The sequence below is a fragment of the Periophthalmus magnuspinnatus genome, chromosome 12 (genome assembly GCF_009829125.3).
Source record: "Periophthalmus magnuspinnatus isolate fPerMag1 chromosome 12, fPerMag1.2.pri, whole genome shotgun sequence".
NCBI classification, from domain to species: Eukaryota; Metazoa; Chordata; class Actinopteri; order Gobiiformes; family Gobiidae; genus Periophthalmus; species Periophthalmus magnuspinnatus.
The window spans coordinates 15,575,906-15,592,492 of NC_047137.1; the positions used below are offsets into that span (position 1 = coordinate 15,575,906).

General features: G+C 39.0%; 1 protein-coding gene across 1 annotated transcript in view; it reads left to right on the plus strand.

Annotated features, from left to right (window-relative positions):
• Window positions 1-16,587, plus strand: part of col7a1l (collagen type VII alpha 1-like) — a 152,679-nt gene that overhangs the window by 50,435 nt on the left and 85,657 nt on the right. The window contains exons 21-43 of the mRNA XM_055225585.1: window positions 1,107-1,246; window positions 3,032-3,155; window positions 3,292-3,435; window positions 5,036-5,241; window positions 6,228-6,308; window positions 6,498-6,515; window positions 6,896-6,922; window positions 7,016-7,081; window positions 9,092-9,172; window positions 9,250-9,276; window positions 9,368-9,412; window positions 10,604-10,678; window positions 10,760-10,855; window positions 10,941-10,967; window positions 12,054-12,107; window positions 12,179-12,250; window positions 12,327-12,386; window positions 13,724-13,759; window positions 13,835-13,879; window positions 14,731-14,766; window positions 14,862-14,906; window positions 15,402-15,473; window positions 15,551-15,583. Coding sequence (XP_055081560.1) covers window positions 1,107-1,246; window positions 3,032-3,155; window positions 3,292-3,435; window positions 5,036-5,241; window positions 6,228-6,308; window positions 6,498-6,515; window positions 6,896-6,922; window positions 7,016-7,081; window positions 9,092-9,172; window positions 9,250-9,276; window positions 9,368-9,412; window positions 10,604-10,678; window positions 10,760-10,855; window positions 10,941-10,967; window positions 12,054-12,107; window positions 12,179-12,250; window positions 12,327-12,386; window positions 13,724-13,759; window positions 13,835-13,879; window positions 14,731-14,766; window positions 14,862-14,906; window positions 15,402-15,473; window positions 15,551-15,583 — 1,610 coding nt within the window. The remainder of the gene's footprint in view (window positions 1-1,106; window positions 1,247-3,031; window positions 3,156-3,291; window positions 3,436-5,035; window positions 5,242-6,227; window positions 6,309-6,497; window positions 6,516-6,895; window positions 6,923-7,015; window positions 7,082-9,091; window positions 9,173-9,249; window positions 9,277-9,367; window positions 9,413-10,603; window positions 10,679-10,759; window positions 10,856-10,940; window positions 10,968-12,053; window positions 12,108-12,178; window positions 12,251-12,326; window positions 12,387-13,723; window positions 13,760-13,834; window positions 13,880-14,730; window positions 14,767-14,861; window positions 14,907-15,401; window positions 15,474-15,550; window positions 15,584-16,587) is intronic.

A 16,587-nucleotide genomic window follows, 5' to 3' on the forward strand; every position in this document is an offset into this window, starting at 1 on the left:
ACTTCACTACATTTCAGATCAGGACTAAGTACTTTTCAGATGATTTGAGGGGTTATTTTTACCGTGTTCGTGGAAACATCCTGACTCAAGTTTAAGAGTTGAAGCTTTGGCTTTGAGTAAAACAAAAATAAAAACACAAAATACATGAGAAAAATAATAAACTGATTCTTATTGTTTCTGTTGGACAAAATATGTCATTTTGAATTAATTTCACTGCATTTACACTTTAACAAATGAACAACACATGAAATACTTTTACTTTTTACTCTTAAAGTACATTTTTAAACATTTACTTAAATACTTTTACTTGAGTCGATTTTTCCACGTGATACTTTTACTTGAGTAACTTTTTCCCTCTGTAGCTGTACTTTTAAGTAGCACCACTGACAGCCTAAAGTGTGTGAAATACTTTTACTTTTTACTCTTTAAGTACATTTTTAAACAGTTCCTTAAATACTTTTACTTGAGTCGATTTTTTCATGTAATACTTTTACTTTTTACTCTTTTCGTACATTTTTAACCAGTTCCTTAAATACTTTTACTTGAGTAACTTTTTCCCTCTGTATTTGTACTTTTAAGTAGCAAAATAGTGTACTTCATCCACCACTGACAGCCTAAAGCGTGTGAAATACTTTTACATAAGTAGATTTTTTTCACGTGACACTTTTACTTTTACCTGTGTATCTGTACTTTTACTTAAGTAACAGAACTGAGTATTTCCAACAGCCTTTACCATCAGTCACACAAAACACAAGTGTAGTAGAGTCTAAAACGTCTCGCCGAAGGACACAACAGCAGCTCAGTTGGTAGAGCGTGCGAGGGTTGGCGGTTCGATTCCCGCTCTCCACATAAACATCACTGTCGTTGTGTCCTTGGGCAAAACACTTCCCCACCTCTCCCTCAGTGTCCGTGAGTATTTCCTTGCCCTAAAGTACTTCGAGTGCCTTAAAGCTGTAAAAGCGCTGTATAAAAAGGCGCCCGTCGACCATGTATAAACCCCCCCTGACACGATTCCTCCCCACATATGAAAAAACATGTGTCTTTTCCTCGTTGTAATTGTTTTTCCGTTGCCTGTTTTTGTTTTTTTGTTTTTTTCGTGCCTTCAGGATGCGATAAGGCCACGGCAGATGTGGTTTTCCTGGTGGATGAGTCATCGAGCATTGGCGTCGACAACTTTAACAGAATAAAGGACTTTATATTCAGAGCTGTGACTTACTTCCCTCTCATTGGACCTCAGGGAACTCAGGTTAGTCACTCATCCTTCAGAACGCTAACACTTAAGATGATCGATCGGCCGATGGCGTCTTGATGTATGGATTTGTCAGATTTATGTGGGACGACAGCAGAAAGGGGAAGCTATAGAGGGAGTTAGCTGGAGATTTGGATGTTTTTTTGGTGTTTTAATGTAGAAAGTACAAGTTTAATCTGTCTTTAATATAAATACATTGTTTTGTAGGACTTTTGTTTACAGAAATTGTTGTTTTTGCATGAATTCCCCTTGCAGTTTGGGTCAGATACATAGAGAAAACTAAAACAGGGTGTCCATAAAGTCTTTTTTACTGTTTAAAATTTGTTTTTCAAAGGCAGTTGATCAGATATCTTAATCAGAATTTTTCTTTTGTGCTCAGTGGTTTCCAAAGTGTTTGACCTTATTTTATACCAGGGACGTCAAACTCATTTCACTGAGGGCCACTGGAGCAAAATGGCCGCCATCAAGGGCCAGATGTGACTGTGAGGCAGTGTAAATGTCAATGTATGTGTCATGTAAAATAAATGTAACTACTTTTTAACGTAGTCAAGTTGCAAATATTACCTGTCTGTAACTGCGTGTCCCCTGATAAACTGACATTTTAAAAAGTGTATCGGTACACACCTGTTCAGACCTTCAGCTCAGCTTCAAAAACAGCCTTTTAATTATTGAACAATTTGTTGTTTTTCTTGAAGACTAACGTGTGCAGACTTAGCTCCATGTTTGGTGTCAAAATGTTGATGTAGATAGTTCACTTTCACAACCGATCGCGCCTCATAACACAAAAAACATACAGGTTTTTCTCCTTGAACTAACACACACTTGTGTTCACCTTCACCTTTCCTCAAACTGCTGCCAATTTTCCTGAACGTTTTGGGATCATTTGCAAATATTTCTCAGTTCCACTTGTTGGTAAAATCTCATTAGTTCACGGTCAACCAGTATCGCTCAATGTATTTTTATGTTTATTTCCAACTGGATTTAGACATTAGGACTGGCAACCAAAGGAAAGACTTACACGAGACTCATTCTGCGCTCTGATTGGATAATTGTCTTGAGAACCAAATTAAAACACCAAAATAAAACATAAACTACTTGTCCGTCATGTCAAGTGTTTTTGTAATTAAGAGTTATTTTAGGGGAGTGGACAAAGGGGGTCTTTTGTCTTAGGGGGCCCAGAATTGGACCATCTTCCTATTAATTTATATTCAAGGGGGGCCCCATGTGTTGCTTTTTGCCCCAGGTCCACGAAATTCCTGTCGACGCACCTGCTCGTTATTAGTAAAAGATATATTTGATTGATCACGCCTCATATTTCACATCTGGCAACGCAACTACATCACGTTTATGGACTTTGGCATCAAAATTATTCATATACCGATGTAAAAATTTAAATATGACACAAAATACGCGCGTTACTACAGAGGTATAACGTTGGATTTGCCATCGCAGTACAAAAATACACAAAAAACAAGCTCAGCAGGTAGAGATAAGAGATAATATTGTCAGCGAGGCCGCGAAAGGTGAACCGCGGTATAGCGAGGGACAACTGTACATGGATTTTAAAATAAGAGGAGCAATTTTTGGAAGAAAGACACTGACCAAATATGCAGCATTATTCAAAAAAGCGTTATTAAAATAAAACACAACTTCAAGTGTTTTTTTAGCTTAACAAAACACTCAAAAAGCTCAAAAAGTCAGTCTATTATTCCAGGACACTTTCAAAAGTTTCCTCCCGTTACGTTTTAAACCAGAATTGTGACGTTAATCTCGCCGTTGCAGATCGCCGTCGTCCATTACAGCGACGACCCACGGATTGAGTTTCGTCTGAGCGACAACAAGGATCGAAACTCTCTGCTCCGAGCGCTCCGAGCTTTGCCGTATCGAGGAGGCAACACCAAAACAGGTTAGACGCAAGTTATAACCGCAAATGAGACAAGTTAACGAAGAAAATCCGAGACTTTTCTGACGTGTCGACGTGGGAGTTACATACGAAATGATCATGGATTATTGTGATAAAAACAATTACGCTTTGTCCGCAGGGAAGGGCATCGGTTACGTGTTGCAGGAGCTGTTCCGGGAGTCGTTGGGAATGAGACAAGACGCTCCTCACGTTCTGGTGCTGATCACAGACGGCAGAGCTCAAGACGACGTGGTGCCGCCGTCGAGAGTCGCACGAGCCCTAGGTCTGATTTAAACTGTAATAATAAGAAAATGACACAGGATTAAAGAGTCTACCCGTATATTACTTAGTTTTTATCTATGTTATAATGTTGTTTCCTCATCACAAACACACCTGGAGTTGTTTGACTAACACTGTATTATTGGGCTGTCTCCATCTCCAAAGCTCAAAATGCTTCACTCCACTTTGTGATGTCATTAAGTGGTAATACGGTGTGTTTTTAAACTCCACACACACTCACTAGAATCATTTGCAGACTTGGAGTTGCCAAATTTTGAATCTAAAGTTATTTTTTGAGCCTCACTTCTTGGTTAAACAAATGATATCAGAAACGCAGGGCCGGTTCAGCCTATAATCAGACTGAGCAGCTGCTTAGGGCCCCAAGGGCCTATACATTTATACTGAAAATAATATAATATATCAAGTTTTATTGGACACAGAGCTTGTGTGTTTACAGAAGCCTAAATATCCCTCTAAAACAGTTATATTTGTTTTATATCTATAGTAGTAAAATATCTGCTGCTCTACGTTTGTTTTTGAGTCGGGCAGAGGTGAGGGCAGCTCTGTGTTTACACCGGAGCAAGGACCCGACATAATGTAAATGTAACCCCACTGTCGCAACTGGAACACATTAAAATCCACCATTTCAAAAATCTGGCCCTCCTTATATGTTTGTGTTCTGTTCTTGTGACTTTAGTTCAGTCGTTGTGTCGTTCTGGATGTTTTCAGTCTGATGTTGTTCAGATAAACACAAAAACAACTGGACAAAGTGATGAGAGCAGAGTCAGAATGTGTCAAATGTGAATCACCAACAGCTGAGCCAGGAGGGGCCCCCAGAGACACATTCAAATGCTTAGGGGCCCCCTGAAAGCTGGAGCTGGCCCTGCAGAGACTATGAGAATATCATCTGAACAAAGGGTAAAAAATAGCTGTTTAAAACTACCACTTCATGACATCACAAGGTGGAACAGAGCATTTGGAGCTTTGGATGTGGACAGACTAATAATAAAGTGTGACTCAAACGTGTGAATGAAACAAAAACACAACTCCAGGTCTGTTTTTGATGAGGAAACAACATTATAACACGACTTTGCGCTCAGTTTTGAGTCAATTTCGCGTCATATGTGAGCTTTAAAGCCACAGTGTGCAACTTTTTCACGTGTCTGTGTCTGATTTATGAATGTGTGCGTGAACGTGTGAGTGTTTCCTCGATTTAAAGCGCTTCGAGCAACTTAAAGATAGAAAAACGCTGAATAAACACGCAGCTATTTACCTTTTTAGACCATTTATCTCCGTAGAAAATGTTCCGAAGTGTGGCTTTAACTTTTATCAAGGAGGTGACACTTCGAATTATGATTACGAGTGCGTTTGACAGTTATAGTAGAGCGGTTTAGAGCACTCGAGGGAATGTACTCTGATGGAAATGACCGGGTTCTAAATACATTATGTGGATTTTCTGCGTATAATCAATAGGAAAAACTGTACTGCGTCGTAATGAAAAACACCACCTCTGTACGACTGAATAAAACGGATAAAAAGGATGAAGTGGCGCTTTATCCGACGCCAGGTACAGTCCTTAAACGCAGCATTCTCTGTGATGACAGGTGTGAGCGTCCTGGCCGTCGGAGTGGCCAACGCAGACATCGACGAGTTGAACAAAATCGCGGCTCCCACGAACTACAAGAACATTTTCTACTCTCCCTCGTTTGACGACTTCCCCTCCATCGAGAGAGACTTCATCAGCAGCATCTGTAGTGACGAGCTCCTGTCTGAGTACAAACCAGAACCAGAGTCAGAACCAGAGCCGGAGGTGAGGTTTACAGCGGGGTTCACGAAGATTTGGTCAAGAATCGGTTTGAATAATCTCATCTCGTTCAATTTGTGGAGCATGAATGTCACTTTCTGCAGACGTTTAATCTTTAACTAGTGATTTTTGAGCAGTTTAATCTGATTTTGTTGCGCCAGTTGGACACACACTCTCATTCAATGTTTTTTCTTTATTTTTACTACTTTTCTCATTTAATTTCACATTTTTAAATATATGACGTAACAAATATGGAATTATGTAGCAAAGAACACATTTTTTTTAATACACATTTTATATTAAAATCGTCAAAGTTGCCGTCTTTTGCTTTGTCGAGAAATATTTTGTTCAGTATTTTTTTTCTGTGCTGTATAATTTCATATATCGTACTTATATTTGATGTCTTCTGTGTGGATATAAAATATAGAAAGTAGTAAAAATAAAGAAAAAAAACACTGAATGAGAGGATGTCCAAAGGTTTTGACTGGTAGTAGTAGTAGTGGTAATAGTAGTACTAGTGGTAGTGGGCGTAGTAGTACTGGTAGTGGTAGTAGTAGTGGTGGTTGTAGTAGTCATGGTAGTAGTAGTAGTAGTGGTAGAAGTAATGGCAGTAGTAGTAGTAATTATCTTATGATATTTTGTAGTAGTAGCAGTGGCAGTGGTATAATAGTAGTAGTAGTGGTAATAGTGGTAGTATTAGTAATAGTAGTAGTAGTTGTAGTAGTGGTTGTTGTAGTAGTAGTAGTAGTAATTATCTTATGATATTTTGTAGTAGTGGCAGTAGTAGCAGTGGTAGTAATAGTAATAATAGTGGTAGTGGTAGTATTAGTAATAGTAGTAGTAGCAGTAGTAGTAATTACGTTGTGATATTTTTCTGTGTGTGACTTGCTCTGTCCTTGTGTTCTACTGTATGTTGCACTTTATTCTTAGCAATTTTACTTAAGCAATACAAGTTTTTACACTTTTTCTACAATTTGAATAATATTTTGCAGGACGCTCAGTTGGACAACCCCACAGGAGACCCCGAGGAGGCGTCCAAGCCCGAAGCCCCCTGCCCCGGCCACTGCGTAAAGGTCAGAACAAAATGTAGAGAATTTATTTGTATCGGTGACAAATTGATAAAGTGACCATCAACAAATGTATTAAAAAAAGAAAAAACAAACAAAACCTGATTGTTTTTTGGACCATACAACACACAATAAAAAACAACAATTTAATTTAACTAAGATCTAAATCATCTTCTTTATGGTTTGTTCTCTTAGGGCCAGAAGGGAGAGAAGGTAAGACTCATAAACATAAATATAAACATAAATATAAATATAAACCACAGACTGTATAAAGAAATGGACGCACACAATAGTCAAATAAAAACACCAGGATCGTGTTAATACGAACATTTTAAGACCAAAATGACGAGTCTGACAGCAGCAATTACAGAGAGAGGAGCCGCAGCTTTTCAATAGAAAGCGAATTGAAGCCAGAGTCGATGAAGCTGGAGGCGCAACCCGTGATCACTTCCTATTTAGCACGTTAGCAGGTTAGCTATGTCCATTTATTTATAGAGTCTGTGACATAAACACAAACATAATCTTAATAAATCACATTAACTTTACGATAAAAGCTCATTTTTATAACCTCCACATTCGTTTCCTCGTTTCAGGGCGATGGGTTTGGACTCGGGGGTCTGGTATGGTTTGATTTCTGGTCTTTTCACTTCTAGAGTCACTTCTGCTCTACATATTACTTGTTATTATTATTATATATGTTTTATTTTATTTAGAAATTCAGAGCTAGTCCTGGGAAGTTTGATCCTTTTACAGCCACAAAAGGAGAACCAGGTGAAAAGGTTAGAACAAGGTTTTTATTTTCAATCTGTGCTGTTGTTTTAGCTGTTTGTGTTCTGTGTATTTACGTCATTTTGTCTCGAGTCCCGCCTAAACCCTGTGTGTCACTCCGAGTACGGCCACACAATACGCAAATACGTCTGTTTACTATTTTAAAGTATCTTGTTTTACGATATTAATGCCTCAAAATCCTCCAAAACACTGTATTTAAGAGGATAATTTGATTTAAAATGGCATAAACTTGACCTAATTTTGCCCCAGATAAAAGACAAACATGTTCAAAACTAATATTTATTTTACAGAAAACCATTTTAATTCTGATTTATTATAATTAGAAAAACAGTGGACCGAGTTTATTCCCTTTTATTCGTGTTATAATGTTGTTTTTTGGTTCTGAAGACGATTATCCAGTCAGAACACACGCACACAAGTCTCTCATTCGGGTTGTCAGATTCAGTGATGAAACTGAGTTGGTTTAAACCTAAAAAGTCTCTCTCTGATGTTAAATGCTAGTGCAGCCGCTGCAGCTCTGAGGTTTCTGCAGGTTCTGAGTCTGACCATAGACTGAGAAAAAACATATACCGTATTTTCCAGAGTATAAGTCACATGCACCAGAGTATAAGTCACTCACACAGGAGTATAAGTCGCATTAAAGTATAAGTCGCATTAAAGTATAAGTCGCATTAAAGTATAAGTCGCACCGGAGTATAAGTCGCATTAAAGTATAAGTCGCACTGGAGTATAAGTCGCACCGGAGTATAAGTCGCATTAAAGTATAAGTCGCACTGGAGTATAAGTCGCACTGGAGTATAAGTCGCACTGGAGTATAAGTCGCACTGGAGTATAAGTCGCACTGGAGTATAAGTTGCATTAAAGTATAAGTCGCACTGGAGTATAAGTCGCACAGGAGTATAAGTCGCATTAAAGTATAAGTCGCATTAAAGTATAAGTCGCATTAAAGTATAAGTCGCATTAAAGTATAAGTCGCACTGGAGTATAAGTCGCACCGGAGTATAAGTCGCACCGAAGTATAAGTCGCATTAAAGTATAAGTCGCATTAAAGTATAAGTCGCATTAAAGTATAAGTCGCACTGGAGTATAAGTCGCACAGGAGTATAAGTCGCATTAAAGTATAAGTCGCATTAAAGTATAAGTCGCATTAAAATATAAGTCGCACAGGAGTATAAGTCGCATTAAAGTATAAGTCGCATTAAAGTATAAGTCGCACTGGAGTATAAGTCGCACCAGAGTATAAGTTGAGTATGAATCACACCTAAGTATACGTCGCCCCGGAGTATAAGTCGTACCAGCCAAAAAATGTGCAATAATGAAGAAAAAAACGTGCATTTCACATATAAATTGCATCTGAGTATAAGTCGTCCCCCTGGACAAACTGAAAAAAGTGTGACTTATAATCCAGAAAATACAATACGCTACCAGTCAGTTTGGACACACCCTCTTATTTAGTGTTTTTGTCTTTATTTTTACCACTTTCTACATTTTATATCCACACAGAAAACATCAAATATATGAAGTAAGATATATGGAGTTTTGTAGTAAAGAAAAAAAGTGAAAGAATATTTAAAAAAAAACACATTTAGTACAGTTATTTGCTTTTTTATTTGCTATATAATTCCAGATATCTTGCTTCATATATTTGATGTCTCCTGAATGTATATAAAATGTAGAAAGTGGTAAAAAATAAAATAAAATAAATGAAAACAAACACTGAATGTGAGGGAGTGTCTAAACTTTTAACTGTGTATGTACTGTATTTTCCGGGTTATAAATCGCACTTTTTTTTCATAGTTTGGCCGGGGGTGCGACTTATACTCAGATGCGACTTCTACTCCAGAAAATAAAATATGCTTCAGTTTCATTTTATTTCACATTGTTTTAAAATCTTATGCTGTTCGTTTGCCCCAGTGTTGTGACAGTTATACAGAAGCCATATACTCCTGGTGTGTACTGTATTTTTGTATTGTATTACTATGAGTACTTTTATTTGACAGGGCCCGGCTGGAACAGATGGCGTTCCTGGGTTGCCGGGGCGACCGGGCAGATCTGGACCCCCGGGATCCGCTGGACTCAGGGTAAAACTCATAAAACACACGTATAGTACTGCTTTTGTGACTCGTACAGATTATTAAATACTGTATTTTATTTTAAGGGCCCCCAAGGCATCCCAGGTGACAGGGTGAGTATGACGTTTTTATTTTATTGTTAAGATATTATTAAAACAAACTAAATATTTAAATGGTTGTGTTTGTACTGCATGCATGTTGTAGGGTCTCCCGGGAGCGCCTGGGCCAAAGGGTCAAAGAGGAGAAAGGGTTTGTTTACGTTTGATTTGTGCAACTGCTATAAAAAGTAATGTTATATAGATACTGGTCGATACTAAAACTAGTATCAAAACTACTGTACAACAGAACTACATAGTAATATTAAAGAAACTACTGTTATTTTGTCTTGAAAATTGGTCTAATGCCTAAAAAATACAATATAAAACCAGTACCGTGTGCAGTCTGTGTCTTCTGTGTGTGTATGAAATGTAGAATGTAGTAAAAATACAGAAAAAACACTAAATGAGAGAGTACTTTTGACTGGTGGTGTAGTTCAGGTGGTTTTGAGAATACTGGAGAGAACTTAAGTATGGAGGACCACAATACATTCTTCATGTATTTACAGTATAGTAGTAGTGGTAGTAGTGGTATAAATAGTGGTAGTAGTGGTAGTGGTGATAGTAGTGGTGGTAATAGTGATAGTAGTAGTGGTAGTGATAGTAGTAATAGTGATAGTAGTGGTAGTGGTAGTAGTCGTAGTAATAGTGGTAGTCATAGTGATTAGTAGCAGTGATAGTAGTAGTGGTAGTAGTGGTGGTAGTAGTAATAGTGATAGTAGTTGTATAAATACTGGTAGTAGTAATAATGGTAGTAGTCGTAGTAATAGTGGTAGTAGTGGTAATGTAGTAGTGGTGGTAATAGTGATAGTGGTAGTGATCGTAGTGGTAGTAGTGATAGTGGTAGTAGCCGTAGTCATAGTGATAGTAGTAGTAGTGATAGTAGTGGTAGTGGTAGTAGTCGTAGTAATAGTGGTAGCCTTAGTGGTAGTAGTGGTAATGTAGTAGTGGTGGTAATAGTGATGGTAGTAGTGATAGTAGTGGTAGTAGTCATAGTAATAGTGGTAGTCATAGTGATAGTAGTGGTGATAGTAGTAGTAGTGGTAGTCAGTGGTACTAGTGGTGGTAGTAGGGGTAGTTGTGATCATAGTAGTGGTGATAGGTGTGGTAGTAGTGGTACTTGTGATGGTAGTAGTGGTAGTGAATCAAAATCAGAATGAAAACTACATACTACAACAAAACTGGATCTTTCCTGAACACTTTTAGAACGTCTGTGATGTTTAACAGAACTACAAACACAATATTAAATCAGTATAGTAGTGAAATCAGTACTTCAATCAAATTTAAAATGTAACTTTCCCCATGTGCATTAAAACAGTAAAATATCAGCTCTACGTTACCACAGGGGGAGCCCGGTTATGTCATCGCGGGTCCTGATGCCAGTTATGTTCAAGGGAGAAAAGGCGAGCCGGGATCTTCTGTGCGTATTCACTTTAGGGCTGAGTTTTACTGAGCGCTGTATTTTAACGTGTATATGTCTAAATAAATACTGTCCACACAGGGTCCTCAGGGTTCTCCGGGAGTCCCAGGCGTCAACGGAGCCCCAGGACTCCCCGGACCCCCAGGTTTACACGGACCCCCAGGAGAAACTGTAAAGGTGACGGACTGATCTGTGAGCTGTGCGTAACGACACAGACAGTATTTAAACTTATGATTTAAACTCATTATTTTGTCGTTCCCAGGGAGATCCAGGTGAGCCGGGCAAAAGGGTAAGTGTCTGTATGTTTAGACTGAGGGCCCTTCAATGCCGCTTGCATCTTTAATTCTTTCAAGGAAGATACGATTTAAATTCTAGAAAATCTTGACTTTAATTTGCCTTAAAGGGGCCATATAATGTTTTTTCCTCACCACAATCAGACCTGGAGTTGTGCACATGTTTAACACACAAACTCTGCATATTTAGGTGGAAAACAGAAACGGAAACGCTCTGTTCCACCTTGTGATGTCATCATGTGGTAATACAGGAAGTGCTCCACTGTGTTTTTAAACTCCACACACTTCACTAGAATCATTTTATGCTATATTTTTATTTACAGTAAAGGAAAACATTGATATTTTTATTTCTCAAACAAATGTCTGGGCCTGAAAACACGTCTTGATCTTTGGTTTAATTCTACAATACTGAACTTTGAGAGAGTTTAAACGAGAGAGAAATGTGAGAAAATGTTAATGCCTGTGTGAGAAAAGTGTATAAAGTGTGTGGTGAGGGGTTTTACAGCAAACATATAGAATAATTGTAAAAATAAAGCTGATACTTCGCTGATTTCGCCTATTACAGTTTATTTTTAGAACGTAACCCCCACGATAAATGTCTTAAAGTGTGACTCAAACACATGTGAATGAAGCAAAACACAACTCCAGGTCTGTTTTTGATGAGGTAACAACATTATAACATGACTTAAAGCTCATAAGAGTCAGTTTCGCGTAATAAAGAACTTTTAATTAAGGATGAAATTGTTGAAAAGTTCATAATGAAGGTTCAAACTGAGTTACTACTTAATTAATACCTGAACTTGTCCTTACTCTTCTGATTAAGTAGTGACTAAGCCTGTTTCATTCTGAATAAACTCTTTGTTCCGTGTAATTTCAGTCCTTTTTCATGTTTTTGACTTTTATAAGTGCAGTTAAGTGTTGGCTACATTTGTAATTATATTTAAAAATAAGAAAAAATACGTTTTGTTTGCGAATAAAACAAAAAATATACATCCGAATGACATTTGATTTGACTCTGATTGTCATTTTGGTTCAGATCTTTGTATTTTTTCTAATAAAACTGCTCTGAATGTTTGTCGTAGGGTTTACCTGGTAATCCCGGAGTGCCAGGACAGAAAGGAGAACCTGGGAGAGATGTAAGTCTAAACATTCAGATTCAGCGTTCAGAAAATTAACCAAAAATTAAAACTATTTTTGTGTAACCCAGGGCAACGCTGGTCTGCCTGGTCCCATTGGTCTGGACGGCGTACCTGGATCACCTGGACAAAAAGGGCACAAGGTGAAAGCGAACGTTCACATTTAAACAGTATTTACGTTACTTTTGTGAGCAATTTTAACGCGTTTTATTTTGAAAGGGCGACGACGGCATTGGCATACAAGGCATCCAAGGCCCGAGAGGAGAACCAGGCCAGAAGGTACGTCACATTACGATATATTTATTATTTAAAACTGCACACTACGCACTATAATCCAGTTTAACACCTTGACGTGCTTTTAATAATGTTATAATCGTGTTCTCTTATTAATTCAATTCAGTTCAATTTATTTTTATAGCACATTTAAATAAAACTACTTGAGCTGAACAAAGAGCTTCACATAAAAGTCACAAAAATAAACACACAGGTAACACGATACACAGGAAAAGAACAATAAAACACCAACATATCCTGTGGAGATAGTGTTAAATGCCAGGGAGAAGAGGCGGGTTTTCAGTCTCGTCTTAAACTGCGTTAAAGTGACAGGCAGAGGGCTCTGTTCCATAGTCTAGGCGCTGTCACAGAAGCACATAGGCCGCATGTTAATTCGTCGGTTGCACACTTCGTCGGGTGCATTTAAGGGCACTTACGTAACTTCCAGCGCGACAAGGCACGTCCCATTTCACGAACCCGACGAATGCGGCCGACAAATGTGCCCTGCGTTTCCATGGAAATCGGCCGTGAGCGAAGCGTGCGTCCGAGCAGACTTTACGCACTCATCATGCACCGTGTCGACGCAAAAAAGAGAAGAAAATGGAGTCCGCTATGCAATACACGTCCAAATGTAACTACTGGTTTACGTCACCTGCAACAGTGCGACATGAAACTGGGAAAAAATCACCTTGAACGTTATATTTGTTTGTTGATATTCAAAGAGAAAGATTAATTCCTTACTTCATTCAATCTAAACTGAAATAAACGGCTGCACCGACGATAACACCTGGACTGTTCTTCTATGAAATAATAACAAAATAAAAAGTAAAACTGTAATTATTTCAGTGTCCATTTTACACATTTAGCTCATTAGTCAGCAGCTGTCACGGTTGCTAGGTGACGTAACGTAAGGTAGGGTAGGCTTGTCCCATTTTAGCTACACAGAGGAGTACCCTTCGTCAGCAAGGGACTTCGAACAGTACTTGGAACGGTACTTTGAAGTGTGCAACCGGCGAATTGGGACACGGTCACAGAGCACACAGCTGCAGTTACTCTCTCAAATAAAGAGGACCCATAGAGCGCACACATTTAAACACAATCAAATCTCAGAGTTTAATTTGGACGGATTCTTGCATGTTTGGGGAATCCTGTATTGTAACTGCAAAAATCTGTTTTCACCTACCCCCTATGTTCACCCACTTCAGTTTACGAACGTGCATCATGAAGAGGCGGGGCTTATTCATTCCCTGTCAGTATTATTCTGTACAGTGAACAGTCTGGAGGATAATGATCTGCATGTTTTATTTTAACGTTTAAAATCTCATTGGTCGCTGTGTTTCCAGGGAAACATCGGCCTCACTGGACCAGTCGGACCAAAGGTACTTCAGCGTAATATTATACTCGTCCATGTGGCTCGTTTTGATTTTACAGTAAAAAATCGTGTTGTTTTTAAGGGTGAGCGAGGAGAGCAAGGAATCCAAGGCGTCGTGGGACCTCGGGTTTGTATTTGAATCAGTTTTATGATGATGTCCTCCTCCCTTCCTCTCCCTCTCTCCTTCTCTCTGTCTTTCCGCCTCCCTCTCCTCATCTCCCTCTCTCCTCCTCCTTCACTCTCACTCCCTGTTTTCTCCTCTCTCTCCTCTTCTCTTCTTTCTCTTTCCTCCTCCCTCTTTCTCTCTCCTTCTCCCTCCCTCCTTCCCTCCTCTCCTCTTTCTCTCTCCTCTACTTTTTCTCCCCGTCTCTCTCCCTCCCTCTCCCTCCCTCTCTCCTCCTCTTTGTCTCCTCTCTTCCCTCTCTCTCCTTCTCCCTCTCTCTTCTCTATTCTCCTCTTTCTTCCTATCCTCTTTCTCTCTCCTTCTTCTTTCCCTCTCCTCCTCCCTCCCTCTCATCTCTTCTCCTCTCCTCTTTCTCACTCCTCTACTTTTTCTTCCCCATCCCTCTCCCTCCCTCTCTCCTTCTCTTTGTCTCCCCTCTTCCCTCTCTCTCTTGTTCCCTCTTTGTCTTCTCTCTTCTCCTCTCTTTCCTCCTATCCTCTTTCTCTCCTCTTTTCCTCCTTCTTTCCCTCTCCCTCCCTCTCTCCTCCCTCCTCCTCCCCCTCCCTCTCTCCCTCTCTTCTCTCCTCCTCTCATCAAAGTTCAACAAAGTGAGATATTGAGTCCATCCTCATAGTCCTTTCATAAACACATTTTATAAAATGTTGTTTTGTTGTTCAAACATCCAAAAGAGCAAATGCAAAACTTTCCATTTTCGATACATCTCCCACCTCTATTTGATGTTTATCCTGTATTAAAATATTAAAATCTAATTCCACTGATGTTTTGTTTCATTTGGTCGACCTTGGATGACGCAGGGAAAGAAGGGAGTGGAAGGCAACAAAGGTGACAAGGTAAGAAACTTTAAGATAAAAAACATATGCGAGTTTGTCATGTTAGCCCCTGTATGTTACATTAATTTAACTAAATCTAATGTTTTATTTGAAAGGGAGAGAAAGGAGAGATCGGACCAACCGGAGCTCAAGGACCAACAGTAAGAACATTTATGCCTCTGTTATCTTTTACTTTTTCCATGTGTTTTTCTGTGTCGAGACATGTATAGTATCATGGCCTATGTATCGAGATATGTATCGTGGCCTATGTATCGTATCATAGCCTATGTATCGAGATATGTACCTTATCGTGGCCTATGTATCGAGATATGTATCGTATCGTGGCCTATGTATCGTATCATAGCCTATGTATCGTATTGTGGCCTACGTATCGAGATATGTACTGTATCGGCAGCTTCTTAACGATACCCAGCTCTAGTGACGGGGGAGTGACTCAGCATCAAAAACGAACCTGAAACTTATTAAAAATGTGAATATGTTGTTTTTTTTAGCGACTCTGGTGTTTTCAAAATGATAAAAGTGAACATGGTGATCTAAATATATTACATGTGACAGTTAATACCCCATAGAAGTGTAAGAACTCGTCTTTAAGCAACGGCACAACTAAACTTTGAGTACTTTTTGTCGTCATCCAGGGGTTGACGGGTCCAAAGGGTTTAAAGGGAGACGAAGGCCAGAGAGGCGTCCCCGGAGACCCAGCGAAGGGCGTAAGAGACGCAGACGTGTTTTATTTACACATCAGTGACACTTAAAGGTAAAACACTCACATCTTTTCTCATAACAGATAATTGGCCCAACTGGGAAAAAAGGAGCAAGGGTGAGTCTCTAAGTTTGCTTTTTAAAACTATATCGAACAGTTTTTTTTTATTGTGTTCTTGAGACGCCCTCGACATTTTTCAGCAGCTCAGAAGTTTTTATCAACAGGAAGTTTATTATTATTATTATTATTATTATTATTATTATTATTATTATTATTATTATTATTATTATTATTATTATTATTATTATTATTATTATTATTATTATTATTAATTTATTTTTATTTGTATTATTTTATTTATTTATATATATATTTTTCCCAATATATAAATTTTTACAGCAAAGGGTGAATATGTAGATATAAGTGTGAAAGGAACATTAAGTGGACAAACAAAAGTGAGGGAAATATGAGATACAAGACGGAGGTTTGTAGCTGTTAAAGTAAAGAGGGAAACAAAACCATGAAAGTCACATTGATAATAGCAAAGAAAATAGAAAAATAAATAAAAAACACAATAAAAACTAAACAAAAGATGTCTCTGTAATCCCTCAGTTGTCCAGGTCTGATCCACAGGAAAAGACGACATTAACGAAATTATCTCCTCCTCCTTCACTCTCACTCCCTCTTTTCTCCTCTCCTCTTTTCTCTCCTTCTCTCTCCCCTGCTCTCCTCTTTCTCTCTCCTCTCCTTTTTCTCCCCCTCCCTCTCACTCACTCTCTCCTCCTGTCTCTCTTCCTCTCTCGCTCTCTCTCCCTCTCTCCTCCTCCTTCTTTCTCTCTCCCTCGCTCTCCTCCCCTCTCCCTCTCTCCTCCTCCCTCTTTCTCTCTCCCTCTCTCTCTCTCGCTCTCCCCTCTCCCTCTCTCCTCCTCCCTCCCCCTCTCCCTCCTTCTCCCTTCCTCCTCCCTCTTTCTCTCTCCTTCTCTCCTCTCCATCCCCCTCTCTCCTCTTCTCCTCTTTCTCAGTCTCTCTCCTCCTCTCCCTCTCTACTCCTCCATCCCCCTCTCTCCTCCTCTCCCTCTCTTCTCATGTCTCCTCAAAACAAAATCATCCAGATGATTCTA